Below are 17,630 nucleotides of genomic sequence, written 5' to 3'. Positions count from 1 at the left end.
GCAGGCCCTAAAATTCATTTGGAAGTTTGATTGATGCATGAAACCCCAAAGTCTTGAACCACATAAACTATGTACATGGGAGGGGTTTTTTTGTTTTGTTTTGTTTTGTTCTAATTCTGGAGTTTCTACTATGCACTAGGGATATAAGGGAACATGGGAATAACTAAACTACAGCTTCAGAGGCTTGGATTCAAATCAGAGCCCTGCCTTTAGGCAAGTGAAGTAAACTTTTCTGAGCCTCGGTTTCCTCAGCTAATGAGGATAATAAGAGTGCCTACCTTATGTAACACACTTAGTCTAGAGCTAGGCACATGTGAGTGTATTATCATTTTTATCTAGGCAACAGGAGAGCCATAGTAAACAACCACAGGCTATGAAAAGGTGCCTGAGGAAACAAGGATGGTGTAATAAATTCCACCTGAGTGTTGGTTTCATTGTTGTTTTTGAAGTCCCTAACTTCCAGCCCAAAAGAGTACTTGTGTTCATTTCCACCAGATTATATTGGGTTGGCCAAAAAGTTCGTTCAGCTTTTTCCGTAACATCTTACAGAAATCCGAAGTTTTTGGCCAACTCAATACAACCTCAGGCAAAGCATTCCCCAGCTGTTTGCCTCAGTTCTCTAATTTATTAAAGAGGGGCAATTCTTCCTAGTCCATAGAGTAGTGGAACTCAAACTCTGGCCAGTATCAGAACCACCTGGGGAACTTGGTAAAAATAAAAAGGCCTGAATTCTCCCTACTTCAATAAGTCTGGGTCTCTGTGTGCTTTATTATCTCCCCAGATGATTCTGATAACACATCAACTTTCCAAACTGCGATGAAAGAATAAAAAACACAAGGTTCTCTGTTTACTCTAAAGGGTCATAAATGATTCTCATTACTTAAATCCCATTTGTTCCACCTTCTATGGAGAGGTCCGGCAGTTTAGGCTGTCCTCACATAAGTTGTATGTGCCCCAACCCAAGAGGAGCTGGACCTGCATCTCAGCATCCAGTGGGAATGAAAAACACAGGCCCTGGGGTCCTCAGTCCCTCGGAGGTCCTCTATAATCTAGCACCTATTTCACCAAGGGGGAAAGGGGAGCAATACCTTTTCCAGGATCACAGTAGCTGTATGGTAGAGCTGTAGTGGAACCCAGAGCTACAGATGCCTGGACCAGTGTTAGAAGGGCTTATTTTGGAGGCTCTCATCCTGGAAGAATCCCTCTTGCCTGCTGACAGGTGGTACAACAAGTTGGAAGTCTGCAGGCAGTGCCCTGCAGGTTTTCTTGTAGGTGATGATATCTGAGAAGGGCCCCAGCCAAATTCTGATATTCCAGCAGCCCTGTTCCCAAAGGCTTGAAGATTAACTCAGGGTTCTTCTCCAAACCTGGAGAGGAAAGCAAGAACTAGTCTTTTTTTTTTTTTTTTTTTGGCTGCACCGCATAGCTTGTGGGATCTTAGTTCTCTGACCAGAGATTGAACCTGGGGCCACCACCGCAGTGAAAGCGCCAAGTCCAAACCACTGGACCACCAGGGAAGTCCCAAGAACTACTCTTATATCTGAACATCTCAAGACAATCTTATTTACTGATCTTGTTGCCAGAACAAGAAAAAAGATCTATCGGTGGATGAGATCTGAGATTAGCATCACATTATGGAATCTCTGCCACCCCACAGGCCAGGAATACTGCCACTTAAATGGTGCTGGGCCAGGGAATAGAGGATGTTTCTCAAACCACAGTGAGTGTTTCAGTTGATTCAGAGCAAGAAACTTGAAGAGTGGGGCAAGGATTCAAACCAATAGGTCAGTGTAGTGGTCAAAGCCTCAGCCTTCAGAGATAGAAAGATCTGACTAGGGTAGAGTTTGGGCTCTGCAGAGGATTTGCTGTGGCCTTGGGCAAGCTATTCTTTACTTCCCTGAGCCTCAGTTTCCACATCTGTAGAAACAAAATAACAGTGCTACCCAGAGAGGTAGACAGGCTTTGTGGAGTCTGAAGCTTATACCACTGGGAAGGGGATTGGGGGTAGCAGTAAAGGGTGGAGAGAGCCTCTTTAAGAAAAAGAACACAAAATTACAAATTCAAAATTGCATGTAAGACCTTGGAAAGGGTCCCATGTGAGGGAGGGGCCCAGACAAATCTGTCTCGAATGCTACCAGTTAGCTGTGAGACCATTTAAATAAAGCTCATGGCACATGAGATGATGACGTGGGGAATGGTATGGCTTGAGTAAATGCTATAATTTTGAGGGAGGAGGAAATTTTGGCCCATTCATCTGTCACTGAAGCAGAGATAATGACAGAGAACGGAACACTAGAGAAACCTCCAAAGCCTTCTTTAGCTGCAGAGTTCTGTCCTGACTGCCACATGTGACCTTAGGCAACTCACACCCTCTCCTGAGGCCAGCGCTAGGCTAGGGGTTGAACAATCTCTGCCTCTCGGCCCCTTTCCAAAAGAATCCCCACTCCTCTCTCCCTGGAGCCTCACAGAAGCTAAGAAGCAGTTCGAGGTGAGTAAGTGCTCCTTTTTTTCCAGCTTAAGAAAGGGGAGCTCCCACAAGGATGCCTTAGAGCAGGCATGCAGCCAGTGAGAAGCGGAGCCCCTGCCCCAACGGAGGTGGCGGGGCGGGATAGATATTCTCTTGGATGTAGAAATAGGTTATTGGCTAAAAAGCCTGACGCGTTGGGCTCTCGTCCCTACTCTGTCACTTTTTTAGCTATGTGACCTTAGGCAGGTCCCTTTAGTTCAGAGCCTGATTTCCTCATTAGTTAATTTATAGGACTAAGTGAGAAAATGTAGGTAAAGCACTTAGAAGAGCATCTATCCCATAGTGAAGTGATTAATAAATAGTAGTTATCAAAATGATCAGTGTCATAGTCGCTGTTGCCGTTACTGTTGCTAGGTAAGCGGGGATGACTCCCTCCCCAGTCCCCTGCCCTCCTCTCCTCCTCCTCCTGGGCATTGCTCCTCTTCCACTGAGCTTCTTCAGGGCAGGAGGCACACCCTCCAGCAGAGGTGGGTGGGGCCTCGTTCCCACTTGGCCAGCGCCTGCTAAGGCACAAGCCGCTGAGCTGGGGTTTGCACCTGACTGGACACCTTCCTGCTCAGTGCAGACCCCACCATCACCGGGAGCCCTCTCTTTGTGAACAGCCATGCCCATGACAAAGAGTGCCGGTGGTCCCCAGGGAGCTGTTGACCTCAAACTGGACCTCAAGTCCTCTTACGAAAGTGCCAAGAAGTTGCAGGACAAGGATTCCGGTTTCTTGGATGGAAGCCCTTCTGAGTCGCCGGACTCGGAGACGACCAAGGGCATAACGTGAGTGCTCTTTTCTGCCATCCCCAGTTCTGCCTTCCAGCCTGGAAGCTTGCAGTGGCAAAAAACCTGAGGGGGGTGTGTCTGACCCCCAACCCATCATGCAACCTTGGGGAAACCAAAGCTGCAAAAGGTGCAGTCAGAGGCTGAGTCAACTTGAGAACTTAAAGGGGCAGGAGGGGAGACTGTCAGGAAAGCCCTTAGGATAGAGTGATCTAGCCCCCAACATGTGCAGGTGGGGAAACTAAGGCAAGTTACCCCAGGCCACGCACTGGCTCATTGGCAGGATGGGGGCTGGACTCCAGTGCTGGCCCTGGAGTCTGTCTGTCTGTCTGTTTGTTTGTTTTTAATTGAAGTATAGCCTTAGAGTCAGTTTTGCTCCTGGCCAGTCCTGATAATGTCCGGGAGGGGGGCAGAATCCCCAGCTTCTTGGTGGAGAAGGTGACACTTGAGCTAAAACTACAGACAACCAAGCATTGCCTCCTTCCTGCGGTTACCCGGGCCTCTACTTCCATTGACAACTGCAGTGACAACATCAAAAGCACAGTATGTAGAAGAGTCTAGTTTCTTCCACCTCCCTGGGGTGTGTTTGGGGGGAAGAGGGGGGGTTCACTCGTGAGGCTTTCAAACCGTGATAAGGAGGAGTGTACTGAAAGAGTTTCGGCAGGGAAGCCAAGCTCCAGCTCCCTTCGCCTCCACCATTAAAGCAGCATGGCTAGTTCACTGAGGAAAAATGGGTGGGGCGACTGGCTGGCGTGGTGGTCAGGTTCCACAGCTTTATGAAGAAAATGTTGACCCTGTCGGTGTAGTAGAAAGGTCACTTGCATCCAAGGTGTGAGTCTGCTCCTTCTTTCTCGAAGCCTCAGTTTTCCCCATATGCAAAATGGGGACATATTGTTGGCAGTGTGAATTTAAGGAGGTTGCCTGTGGCAGTTACATCTGAAAGGTTGAGTGTTGTGTGGGTTGGGTGAGAGTGTGCAGCAAAGAGGGAGAAAGAGGCAGGCAAAGCTCCTCCCACTGCCACACTGCAGGACCATTCAGGGATGGACACAATGACTGACGTTGTGACCGGGTTCACTTGCCCCAGGGCTAGTCCCCCAGGGTTGCTAAGAATTCAGGATCCTGAGGGTGAGATCTCCAGGCCTTGGGGCATCCACTGCTGAGGTGGGCTATTTCTCCGTCGGAGGCCTTGAGGGAACCAGTCCTGAACGGTTGGGTTGGAATAGTGACATCTTATGGAAAAACCCAAACGAACTTTTTGGCCAACCCAATAAGATATGGTTTGATGGCAATTTTAGCTACTTAAGAATCAGAGAAGAAAGCAAGTCAGAACTAGCTCCTGGCTTGGAGGGAGGTAATAAACAGGTTGGGTAAGCATGGTACCTATGGAGTTAGCTCACCGGGGTTTGAATTCCCACTTCAGCTACTTACCAGCCTGAGCAAGTGATAGAACTTAGTACTCTAATTTCTCCCCTGTGAAATAACAGTTGGCTCCTCCCCAGGGTGGCTGCAAAGGCGATTTGTGCAGGAAGCCCCCAAGCTTAGTGCCCGTAAGCCGACTACTGTGACTACAGTGACGTTCCGAAGTCACCAAAGGAGTTAAGGCTAGAACCCAGGTCTCCTGCCTCCCAGCCCAGTGCTTTGCACAACTCACCACATTATTAAGTTGTCTTAGTCGCCCAAAGTTAAATTCTGATGTCCTAAGTCCTTTAGTTAGGAATTTCCAAGTGACCCTTTGACCCTAGTTGCAAAACAAGCCCATCATTGGAGGGCCGTGGGGTGCAGTGCTCAATCAGCGATGTTGACACCCACAGGGAGAGAGAAAGGGACGCAGAGACTCTCCACCCTCTTTCTCCCACAGTTTTTCCCTTTAACCCTTAACAAATGGCAGATCCTCAGGAAGCTAGAGGATTCAGGGATTAATATAAAGAACATTTATATTAATCCCTGAATGTTTGGGGCAGTTCTTCCAAAAATATTCCTCCTAACATTCATAGAGGCTCAGCAAAGTGGACATGTTGCCCAAGATAACACAGCTAGTTAAGTAGTAGATCAAACCCATGCCCCCAAGTAGAGGCGTGGAGTCTTAACCACTGGACCACCAGGGAAGTGCAGCCTTGGGTTTTAATCCCTGGTTTGTCCAACCCCAGAGACCAGGCTTCTTCCATAATACCTCTGCTGTTCTTCACAGTAAGTCTCTTCACTTGGAAGGCTCTCCTGGGGAATTTCCAAGGTTTCTCAAGTTATAAATGTTAACCCGATACTCATCTTAGTTTAACCTCGTCCAGGTACAAAGAGGTGTAAAAATAGGTTGTTTTGTTAATTCACCGCCAGAGAGGATACCTCCCTAGAACTTCACCCCGGGTGGCTTAGACCTTGTCTTCTGGACCACCTTCACATCTGTCTTAAAAGTCTGAGTGTTGTGTTTTGTTTTTGCCGGAGGTAGGAGGAGACTTGCCATTCCCCAGTTTGATGTCCTGGCCTGAGGGAAAAAAAAAATCCCTCTGGAGCCCAAACCCTAAATAACCCTGTCCCAACAGACCCCATCTGGGGACCAAGTCATTTGGCCTCTTCATTCAGAAGTCACAATGATTTCTCTTTGCTGCCTGCCCTTTCTCCTTTTCTCTGAGTTCAGTCCTATATCTGCTACCAGTATTATGACCTTGGGCTGTTTGCTGCCCTCTCTGAGCCTTACTTCCCTCAATTATGAAATGGGGCTGTCCCTTTAACCCATCTCTCTGGGCTCCTTTCCGGGAGGCAGTCCAGTAGAAGTGGGATGAAGAACAAAGACTCTGAGGCAGTTCTGGGTTCAAATTCTGGCTCCGCAATATATCCTTAGATAAGTCATTTTTAAAAATCTCTATTCCTCAGTTTCCTCATCTGCAAAATAAGGGCAATAACCTACTTCCTTGTCTTGACAAGAGGATTAAATGAGAATAATACATGTAATCCCTAGCATAATGTCTGTTATATAGTAAGTGTTCTAATGGCATATATTGAGTGTTAGCTGATAAAACCAGGACAGTTCTGGGCAAACTGGGATGGTTGGTCACCCTACATGAGACCCAGAGTGCCAGCAAAGGCCGTGGAGACTGAGAGACAACCAGGAGCCCACCTATCCAGCTCAACTCTGGTGTGGGCACGCTGGGACAGAATGCCTGTTGGATCTCCTCACCTCTGCACACCCACATGCTCATGTCTTTTTCCTCTCCTTTAGAGCATTCCAGACCTTGGTTCACCTGGTGAAAGGTAACATAGGCACAGGGATCCTGGGACTACCCCTGGCTACGAAGAATGCAGGCATCCTGGTAAGAGGGGCTGCCACAGGTGGGGCCAGTACAACTGGATGGTAGCAGGGAGGTACGAGGACAGCCTCTAAAGGTTTATAGTGGCCCACAGTGAGCAATCTTTCTGAAAGGCAGCTTGGTCCAGACTTGGAGTCTAGATATCTAGCCTAGGTTTGAGTTCTGGCCCTGCCACAGGCTTTGAGTGGCCTCAGCAAGCCAGTTGTCCACTGTGCAGGCCTCAGCTTCCTCCCCTGTGGAATGCAAGGGTTGGACTATGACTGGTTTTCCAGCTGTGCTCTGTAGAGCACTAGCTCCCAGGGGCACCTCAGAGGCCCCTGAGGACCACAGTTCTGAGCCCTTACTCCTTCCACCGTACCCCACTGTGACTGCCTTTTGCACTTTCCCGGAGTACGACTTGAGAGCATATTTGCAAGAATAGATAACATTGTAAGTCAAGTATACTTCAAGAAAGAAAAAAGAAAAGAAAGAATCGCTGTTACTGCTAAAAAGAGTTTGCAAACCAGTTTGCTAGAAAATTCTTGGAGTTCGGAATAATATCTGCACTACCAAATCTCTCCTGGCCGAGTTATTCACAAGTCCATTCTCTTCTCTCTTCCCTTGCCCCTTGGCCCTTCCTCCAGATGGGCCCTCTCAGTTTGCTGGCCATGGGCTTCATCTCCTGCCACTGTATGCACATCCTGGTCAGGTGCGCCCAGCGCTTCTGCCACAGGTGAGGAAAACACCGTCCTCTTGTCACTTCCTTTGGTACTTGGTTCTCAGGGACATCCCAGAAGCATCCCACATATAACAAGAGTTCACTTCTTAATTTCTTCCAACAAGGCCAAGAAAAAGAGAAAAGCATTTGGGGCAGGGACCTAAATGAAGCTCTACCACATGACTCATTAGGTGATCTCAATCAGGCCATTGTGCTTATCTGTTTGGCTCATCTATAAATTGGGCATAAACAATCCATGCCTAACCTTGCCTCAGAGAATTGTCATGAGGATCCAGTGGGATCAAGGATATGAGAACTACTGTACCCATGCAAGGTGTGTATTATTACCCATGTTATATAGTCACCGTCCCACTTGACATGTAAGGAAAACAAGCCACCAAGGAAATACCACCAGGTGTCAAAACCTGAACTAGAACTTGGGTTTCTGCCCCAGTGTTCTTTCCATTCTAGCTGGGTTCTGTCTTGCTATGCGTCTCCTGACTTTTCAGTATATCATCTTAATTTAAACTGCCTCTTGGTAACTGTATGCAGTCTCTCCTGCAGACTGAACAAGCCCTTTATGGACTACGGGGACACGGTGATGCACGGACTAGAAGGCAGCCCCAGCACCTGGCTCCGGAACCACGCCCACTGGGGAAGGTACCTTGGTCTTGCTTTGCCCAAAGTAGGGAGGACGTGCGGCTGTCAGGGATGCTCTCTTCCCTGGAAAGTTGGCTCGTGTAACACAGAACACTGGACTTCACGTGAAAGGGATTCAGTGGCAGTCTTCCTGATCCAGCCCCGCTCCTTGTATATACAGGGTTCTCATTCCTTTGCTATGCAACTTGAATATCATTCACTTTTTTATTAAACCACATTTATCTAGTTGCGACTATGTACCAGGCCCTAGAAATACTGTGCGCAACAAGGCAAACAAAGCTTTGCCCATGCAGAATCCATAGTCCAATGGGAAACACAGACCTTAAACAGTTTAGGACACAGTTACTTAATAGCCACTGGGATAAGTACCATGAAGGAAAGAAGCACTAGTTGCTACCAAGCAGGTAAGGAGATGTACGTAGGTTCAGGTACGCTTCCTAGGATGGAACAGTTGAGATGAGTTCTGAAGGAAGGCATTCTTAGGAATGAGGAATTACCTAGGGAAAAGTGGGCAGGAGCCTGAAGGGCCTTCCAGGAAGAGGAGCAAGCTATGAAGGTCCTGAAGCAAGAGGGAGTATGTGACAGTTTCAGGGTAAAGAACGACCAGGTAGCTTGAGGGCAGATAGGGAGATGATGCTGAAGAAGGATCCAAGGGCCCAAACAAGGTGTACATTTTAGACCCTCTTCAAGGTCTTGTTCTTTTCTTAAAAGCAACCAGGAAACCATTGGAGGGTTTTAATCAGCAGCTTTCCTGTTTTAATCATATTCGCATTGTCTGAAGATCTGTCTGGCTTCTATAAGGAGAAGAAATTGTAAGGGAGCAAGAATAGAGTTAGACCCATGAAGAGGCTGTTGACAATGTCCAGGCAGGTGACAGTGATGGCTGGGTCCAAGCTGGTGGCAGTGGGGATGGAGAAAAGTGAATTTGGTCATGATTTGGATCCCAGGGTTGTGGGGAGAGGAAAGAAAGAGTCAAGGTTGACTCAGGCTTCTGATGACTTGTGTTTTGCATATTCAAGCAGAGATGCCAAGTGGGTAGTTATATGTATAGGTTTGAACATGTCTTCATGCAGGAGACACTGAAGTCATCAGCTATGATGCCAGGGGACAGAAGAGGTCTCTTAGGGAGAGAGTATATAGTGAGAAGAAAAGAGAGAAAAAGACCAAGACGTTGAGGGTTCCTTGGTGAGCTGAAGTCTACCTCCTGCAACCTCCACTTTTTTGCTTTTGGAGATGATGGAAACAGTCAACGCCTGTCTCCTGGTACTTGGGACTAAATCTACTCTTTTGTCTTTGTTTTCCCACCTCTCCCCACCCTGTCTGTCTACTCTTTTCTACTCACCTCTAGATTATCAAAGTCTCTCTTGAACTGTGATACCCCAAACTGCACTACCTGAGGTGTGCCTTGCCCACGAGCATCATGGGTCTGGCATGTCTCTTGACCCAAAGCCCATTCACATACTGAATTAATAAATTCAGCCTATGAGCAGACTAGTAAGGCTATGGGATGATTTCCAGTATTTTCCCAATTGTGTGACTCAAGAGGTGGCTTTTGCCTGTCGCAACCCGTCAGATCCTTCTACTTATTGTTGGGCATGTAAGGTAGATCTTCCTGCTCTATTTAGGAATTTCACTCCACTAATTATCTCCTCTCCTATAACTTGAACTTCTTTTTTGAACTATGGGCTCTTCCTCTCAACACTGAAATGTGTTCATGTATCTCCATCTTAAAAACAATAAAATAAATTAATAAAGCCTCCTGGACCTTATATCGTCCTCTATCTCATATTCATTATCTGATTATTCAACAGATATATACTGAATACCTGCAGTGTGTCAGGAAGTGCTTTAGGCAGTGGGTTTACAACGATGAACAAAATGGGCACCTTCAAGACTGGAACTCACACTCTAGCTTTATGAAAGAATAGCCCACCCTCTAATTTTACATCCATACACCCCATTCACACCTCCTTCATGGGTCACCTGGCTTTCCTGTCCTGTACTTCTACTGAAGTCCTTTCCACCAGTGTCCTAAAAGACCTCCCTGTTGCACCTTCTTTGCCCTAGAGAACCTCTCAGCAGCAGTGGGTACAATTGACTGTTCTCTTCTTCAAACATTCTCTCTTCACTTGGCTTCTATTAAACCCTTTTTCATCCTAGTTTCCTACCTACCTCTCTGGTCATTACTTTGCAGGCTTCTTTGTTTCTATCCTCCCTTTAAATGTTGGTGTTCTCTAGGGTTTGGAACGCTGCCTTCTCTTCTCACTCTGCACACTTTCCAACACTAATTTGCCTTCTCAAGGCTTTATCCATCACTGACAAATCAACATTTCCAGACCCCAGTATGTGGTTGTCTCCTGAATGTCTCCTGTAGGAACCTCAAGCTCAACAATTCAGGTACTGAATGTGCCATTTCTTCCCCTTCCCCTAAAACCTGTTCTTCCTTCTGAGTTTCCCAGTTCATTTTGTTGTCCAAGCCAAAAACTTGTCACTCACCTTAAGTCATTTCCTTTTTCCTTTCCCTAGATGTAGGTGGTCACCAGGTTCTGTAAGTTCTAGTTCCCTAGTATCTCTTAAAATGCTTTCAGTTCTCTCACCCTAACAGCTACGTCTTTGTCCAGGTGGCTGCCATCTTTCACCTCCATTATCTGGTCTTCCCATCCTCAGTCTTGCCCCCTCCAATGGACTCTCCACATGGCAGCTAGAGAAATCTGCCTAATCCCTCTGCTGAAATGCTTTTTCCTCACTACTTCTTCGCCATCTGCCCCTCCTCTTTATTCCTTTTTTTCTTCTCTCACTCTCTTTCTTCCTCTTCCCAGGGGACTCCCGCTCAGGTATTGGTTTTTTCTAAGAAGGCTGTCTGCTCTTTAATTAGGGTAAAATGCCCTTTTTACCATGGCCCTTAGTGCCATATTATTATTTTTTTAATTAATTTATTTCTGGCAGCACTGGGTCTTCGTTGCTGCATGCGGGCTTTCTCTAGTTGCGGCGAGCGGGAGCTACTCTTTGTTGCAGTGCACGGGCTTCTCATTGCGGTGGCTTCTCTTGTTGCAGAGCACGGGCTCTAGGTGTGCAGGCTTCAGTAGTTGTGGCTCACAGGCTCTAGAGCACAGGCTCAGTAGTTGTGGCACGTGGGATTAGTTGCTCCACGGCATGTGGGATCTTCCCGGACCAGGAATCGAACCCATGTCCCCTGCATTGGCAGGTGGATTCTTAACCACTGCGCCACCAGGGAAGTCCCGCCATATTATTTTTTATCCATCTCACCCACTAGTCTCTAAACCACTAGAGGAAAAGAACACGTGTTATTTGTCTGTGTATCTTCAGTGCCTAATACGGTGTCTGGTACATGGTAGGAAAAAATTTTAATGATTGCTAATAAGTTGTGCCTACTGCCTTACATCAATTAGTATCAACACAGAGCTGAGTATGGGGCAAGGTTCCTGAGGATGAAGAATTTTACCACTGCTGAGTTGAGAGTGTGGAGGTGGTTGAGAAACATGTTTTTCAAAGAACTATTGTTATGTCCCTTCTACTGCCCCATTGTTGATTGTGGTAGCAGGACCGAGGGTGCTGGTCGAGGGTCACCAACCCCTGGGAACAGAAACGGAAATGACAAGCCAGCTCTTCTTTTATAACAAGTTTTTTTTCTTTTTCTCTCTCTCCTCTCTTTCAGGCGTATGGTGAGCTTCTTTCTTATAGTCACCCAGATGGGCTTCTGCTGCGTGTACATTGTGTTTCTGGCTGATAATTTAAAACAGGTAGAGTCTTCTAGAGAAGGTGGGAGGGAAAAGAACATGGAAAAGGAGGGTCCTCTTTTTCTAGTTGTTCAACAAATAGCTTCTTCTCTTTGGGCCCTAGTGTCCTCATCATACAATGAAGAAAGTTAAACTGAGTGTTATCAAAGAACCCAGGCTTCCCCCAGTTCACATATCTGCAGATTTCTGTAAGTGATTACTTTATCCACAGTACCCTTTGTCCAAGAGTTGTCTCTAAAACTGGACCTGTCCTCAAGGTTGGTCTTTAAAATTGAGCTGGAAGTAACCTTGGATTTTGTCAATCGTCCTGCCTTGGTACGTAATCATCCTTAACTCTTCTTAAACTGATATAGGTCTTTTTGAATGATACCTAATCTTTGGGCCATCTTTATCTACCTTTAGCTGTTTAATCTCCTTGGTTTAACAGTTTTTTGTCCCCGAGAAATTCTTCTGATCTAACCCAATAGTTATCTTGGAGCAATTTGAGCAAAGTAATGTGGGTAATAACAGAGGCTATCCTTAATCAATAAGCTTAAAAAAGAAAACTATTCTTCAGGGCTCTTTTTCTGTTTATAGTACTACCAGAAATTTGGAAATGTAAAAAAAAAATTTAAAAGAAGGAAAAAAATAGTGAGAATTCAGAATTAGCTTCTATTATGTGTCAGGTACAGTGCTGATCATTTTATAAGCTTTCCCTCATTTAATTCTCTCCATGGTCTTATCAGAGTAGGTACTATGGTTATTCCCATCTTGCAGATGAGAAAACTGATGTTATGAACTCTATAATGTATATAAATATGGTCACAGAACAAAGGTTAAAAACACAGGCCTTTTTAACATCACAGCTCAAGTTTTTAAACACTATGCTATACTGCTTCTCAAAATAAAACAAAATTATTCTTAATCCAACCACTCATGGATTGTTTTAAATGAGTATTAACTGATTAGCATTTTTCAATGTCCTTCAATTTTTTAGTGTAATTTTTAATAGTTTTAGAATTTTCCATCGTACAGATGACTTAGTCTTTTATCATCTGATATTTTCTGTTTTTCTACTATAATCTGTTTTTCTACTATAACCTGTACAAGTCTTTGTACAACCCTTTATTACTTTAGTATATGTATTTTTTAAGTAAAATTACTGGGTCAAGGAATTTGATTTGAAGGCTCTTAATTGCCAGATTGCTGCTTGGAAATCAATCTGACATTAGCAGAACTTTATCAATCATCTGTCTAGAGACAAGCTAAGCATTATCTCAAGGAGTTTTCAGACTAAGTGGGATGTGCTCTAAGACATATAAAAAGCTAAATATCAATATAATATGTCGGTGTTGGGTCAGGACTCCACTAACACCCTGAGGTTGGGGATGCTTAATTGTGAGCTAAGGGGCAGAAATGTATGGGAGCAGGAGAGATCATTGGAGCAAGAGAAGGCTCCCTTGAGGAGATGCACCTGAGCTGGGCATTGAAGGGCAGGTTGGAGAAGTAGTGGCAGCCAGGGTGGGAGGAGGAATAAACACCTGAAGGCAGGAATGTACAGGACTTGCTCAGGAGAGGCAATACAAGTGGTTGTAGAAGAAGGTGTGGGCCTTGGGAGAGGAAGAGCTTTCACAGTTGAATGGGTCCATTTATGGAAGGCCTTGAATACCTGGCTAATGTTCCAGGTATTTTTCCTACTGTAGTGAGGAATCCGAAAAAAAACAAGACTTAATGATTTATTTAAGTATTCATGATGTGTTAAATGAAAAGGAGATTTCTTTTTTTTTTTAATTAATTAATTTATTTATTTTTGGCTGTGTTGGGTTTTCGTTGCTGTGCATGGGCTTTCTCAAGTTGCAGTGAGCGGGGGCTACTCTTCATTGCAGTGCGCAGGCTTCTTATTGTGGAGGCTTCTCTTGTTGCAGAGCAGGGCTCTAGGCGCACAGACTTCAGTAGTTGTGGCACACGGGCTCAGTAGTTGTGGCTCGCAGGCTTTAGAGCGCAGGCTCAGTATTTGTGGCACACGGGCTTAGTTGCTCTATGGCATGTGGTATCTTCCCGGACCAGGGATCGAACCCATGTCCCCTGCATTGGCAGGCAGATACTTAACCACTGCGCCACCAGGGAAGTCCCGGAAAGGGGATTTCAAAATAAGAGTGTATACTATAATTTCAGTCTTGTAAAATAAAAAGGATGTGTGTAATACATGTAATTTGTGATACTGCATAGAAAATGTACAGATGAATATATTGCAAGGCATTACCATGGCTACCCATAGGTACTGAGATTATCATTGATTTTACATTTTCTTCTTGCTTAAATCTAGTTTCTAAATGTTCTGCAGTGGACTGTGTTGCTTGCACAATAAGACTGTAGCCATTAAGTCATGCTGATTCCAAAGGAGGGTGGTACCCTCCCTCCTACCCCCACTTTGCTGGGAGGTATTTGTACAGTGTGCAGGGGGTGTTCCTTGTTTGTCGCAATGACGGGGGGATGCTAATACCTTTTACTGGGTGGCGTCCAGAGATGCTAAATGTCCTGCAATGAATGGTCAAATGCTCACAAGGAAGAGTTCTCTCACTCAAAATGTCAGTGTTGGTCCAATTAAGAAACAGTAAGTGATGAGCTTTTTTGGTTATAAGCAAAAGAAACAGATTCAGTGGAACTTAAGCAGAAAATGAGTTTAGTGGAAGAATATTAGCTAACTTCCAAAATGACAGAGAAAACTAAAAAACAACAAAAAAATGGGTCTCAGAAAAGGACAGGAACAGGAACCAGGGCAGCTAGGGGGATGTCAATAGAACTGATGAGCAGTCTTCTCAGGGATTCCCTCTCATAATTACTGTTTACCCTTTTCTAGGTCTGCCTTGTGTCATTTTGCTTGTTATTTAGATTCATATTCCAGGGAGAGATGTGAGTGCCTCTGCTTGAGTCAAAGGCAGTGCTTTGGCTCTGCCACATGATTGTGATTTACAGTCCACCAAGGTTGTATTCATGTGGGCGAGAATGCACCAAAAATAAATCAAACTCAGGAGGAATGGATTCTGCGTTGCCAAAAGCTAACAAATAGCCACTCTAAGTTTAGGTATTTATGTTTATTAAGTTTGTTTTTTATTAAAGTTATTTCTGCAGCTTCTGTTGAGGAAGTATGGTGCAGAAGATGTGCAGTAAGAAGTCCTAAAGTCACTCTCACTCACTCTGAGACCCTGGCACGTGAGACATGCTAGCTCTTTGTGAGGGAGTCTGATTATGGGCCAGGCACTGAGCTAATCATGTGGCCAGAAGATTCATCGAATCTTCCCCTTGCTTTTCCCATTCCTCTCCCAGGTAGTGGAAGCGGTTAATAGCACAACCAACAACTGCCATTACAACGGGACAGTGATCCTGACGCCCACCGTGGACTCTCGACTCTACATGCTCGCCTTCCTGCCCCTCCTGGTGCTGATAGTCCTCATCCGGAACCTCAGGGTTCTGACCATCTTCTCCCTCTTGGCCAACATCACCATGCTGGTCAGCTTGATCATCATCGCCCAGTCCATCATCCAGGTTAGCACACCACACTCCTCACTCCTCTAGTGGGCAGAGCCTTTTATCAATGACAGACTGACACCTGGGGCCAGCCCTGAGGGTAGATAGGTATGCACTCCCCTCGTCAGCTTAGAACCCACTTTACTGTAGCATTTCTTCCACAAAGATGTCTCTGTGCACTCTCATTTTTCTGGGTATCTCCTCTTTGATGTTCCTTCTCCAATACTCGTTGTATGTCAAATCCTGGTTTTAGAAAAAAATTATGCTTTGCAAGGAAAATATCTTGATTGGTTAACTATAGACCATTCCTGTAATGGCTGGATAGCAGCAAAAGGCAGATAAAAAGCAGGATTTTCTACCACAGCTAAACCTTATTGAACTAGTCTTACATCCTCTAAGCTATAATTCCAAGTAATTGCAAAATTACCCCTGGGGAACTCAAGAGAAAACAACAACAACAACTAATATTTAGTCACAGAGGTATAAACAGAAAGTCTTGGAAGACCACAAACAAATCTATCTTGGTGTAAATCACACACCTTTGAAGTTGAGTATGGGTATTCATTCTCCCTCAGTTTCCCACTTTTCTCTCCTTTCTAATTTTCATTTTATAATGGACAAGCCTACATAGAAATTTAAATCCAGAAGACCCTTGGCATGCCTAATACCTTTCAAGATGTTTTCCTCTTTCAGAAGTCACAAGAAAAAAACGTTATTTTGTCCATGGAATTTAGTAAAAATAACAGATTAGCCAAATATTTTAGGATAACCACAGATAAGTCTTAAGGCAATATTGATAGATTCTACAAAATTGAATTCCCCAATGAAATAGCTACCTCTGATTTATTTTTGGACTATTCCAGAGGTTGCTCAGTTAGAGAAATTGTTCTGTCATTATTTTCACATACTAGGTCACAGGGTACATAAAATATTTATTCCACACACTTTCTTCTCCTTCTATTTACAGCTCATTGAAGAAGAAAAGGGGACTTTCATATTTAACTAATTACTTTGGGCTCCCTAGAATGTCACTGTAACTATAGTCACAGTAATTTCCAACATCTATAACCACTGGTACATTCAAAGTGTTCTTGGGCACTTTAGGCTAGTACTAAACTGTGGTGTGTAAGATTTTCTTCTGGAGGATTCTGATAAACCAGACTCCCTCTGTGAGATCCCTGATCCTTCAGTACTTTGATAATACCTTAATCTTTCTTTCCTCTGGCTCTTTGGTATTGGGAAGTGTTAAAATCAACTCTGATTGTTGCCTACTTCCTTTTGAAGTTTTCTGAATTTCTTGATATTCAATTTTTTTAATAATTCAGCTTTACTCTCAGAATACTCTTCTCTTAAGGGAGCCCAAACATGCTTTGAGAGAAAATGTCTTTACCACATTTCTCTCCCCCATAGGGAATTCCAGACCCCAGCCACTTGCCACTGGTAGCAAATTGGAAGACCTACTCGCTCTTCTTTGGAACAGCCGTTTTTTCATTTGAAAGCATTGGTGTGGTAAGGTTTCAATTGGGGTAGACTTTGCAAGGTGCTGTGGGTGGCCTTCTGAACAGGAGCTGGGAGCTCTGGGTTCTGTGTGCACGGGAGAAACTAACCCCTGACCTCACTTGGGTCAGCTGGAGAAACTAACCTCTGACCTCACTTTGGACCAGCAGGAGAAAGTAGGTTATAGCAGAGAGGTTAGAGCAGTCAGGAGAGTTTTATTCCTGTCCCAGTACATTTGTTAAACATTTATCTTCATATCAACATGTATTTATTAATCTTTAAAAATCAAGATAAATGGAGGTGTGCAACTTAAATTACAGGACTTTTATGAAACATAAAGGAGTTTTAAACTGGAAAGTACAGTTTATTTACAATGGATTATTATATAGTCTCTACTACCACACTTGAGGAAGGATAGTGCTGTGTATAATTTTTTTCTTCCAGTTTTATTGAGGTATAATTGACTTACAACACTGTATAAGTTTAAGGTGTACAGCATAATGAGCTGACTTACATATGTCATGAAATGATTATCACAATAAGTTTAGTGAACATCTATCATCTCACATAGGCACAAAATTAAAGAAATAGAAAAAAATTTTTTTCCTTGTGATGAAAACTCAGGATTTACTTAATTTTCATATATAGAATAGTGTTAATTATATTTATAATTGACCTACAGCACTATGTTAGTTCCTGTTACTTACAACATAGTAATTCGATATTTCTATGGCTTTCAAAATGATCACCATGGTAAGTCTAGTTACGATAAATGTCACAATACAAAGATATTACATAGTTATTGACTGTTTTCCCTGTACTGTACATTTCATACCTGTGACTCATTTATTTTGCAAGTAGTAGTTTGTACCTCTTGTACCTCTATGCTTTTTAAGTTTACTTTTAATTTATAT

The 17,630-nt window shown here is 44.2% G+C and overlaps 1 protein-coding gene across 1 annotated transcript in view; it reads left to right on the top strand.

Annotated features, from left to right (window-relative positions):
• The first annotated feature begins 3,008 nt into the window (after window positions 1–3,008).
• The window catches only part of LOC103010721 (proton-coupled amino acid transporter 2), a 29,323-nt gene continuing 14,701 nt past the window's right edge, over window positions 3,009–17,630 (top strand). The window contains exons 1-7 of the mRNA XM_007188623.3: window positions 3,009–3,295; window positions 6,510–6,600; window positions 7,221–7,309; window positions 7,859–7,954; window positions 11,631–11,715; window positions 15,019–15,237; window positions 16,630–16,728. Coding sequence (XP_007188685.2) covers window positions 3,132–3,295; window positions 6,510–6,600; window positions 7,221–7,309; window positions 7,859–7,954; window positions 11,631–11,715; window positions 15,019–15,237; window positions 16,630–16,728 — 843 coding nt within the window. The 5' untranslated portion in view covers window positions 3,009–3,131. The remainder of the gene's footprint in view (window positions 3,296–6,509; window positions 6,601–7,220; window positions 7,310–7,858; window positions 7,955–11,630; window positions 11,716–15,018; window positions 15,238–16,629; window positions 16,729–17,630) is intronic.

Source organism: Balaenoptera acutorostrata, chromosome 2, assembly GCF_949987535.1.
Source record: "Balaenoptera acutorostrata chromosome 2, mBalAcu1.1, whole genome shotgun sequence".
Classification (NCBI taxonomy): domain Eukaryota; kingdom Metazoa; phylum Chordata; class Mammalia; order Artiodactyla; family Balaenopteridae; genus Balaenoptera; species Balaenoptera acutorostrata.
This window is presented reverse-complemented; position numbering and strand designations above follow the sequence as displayed.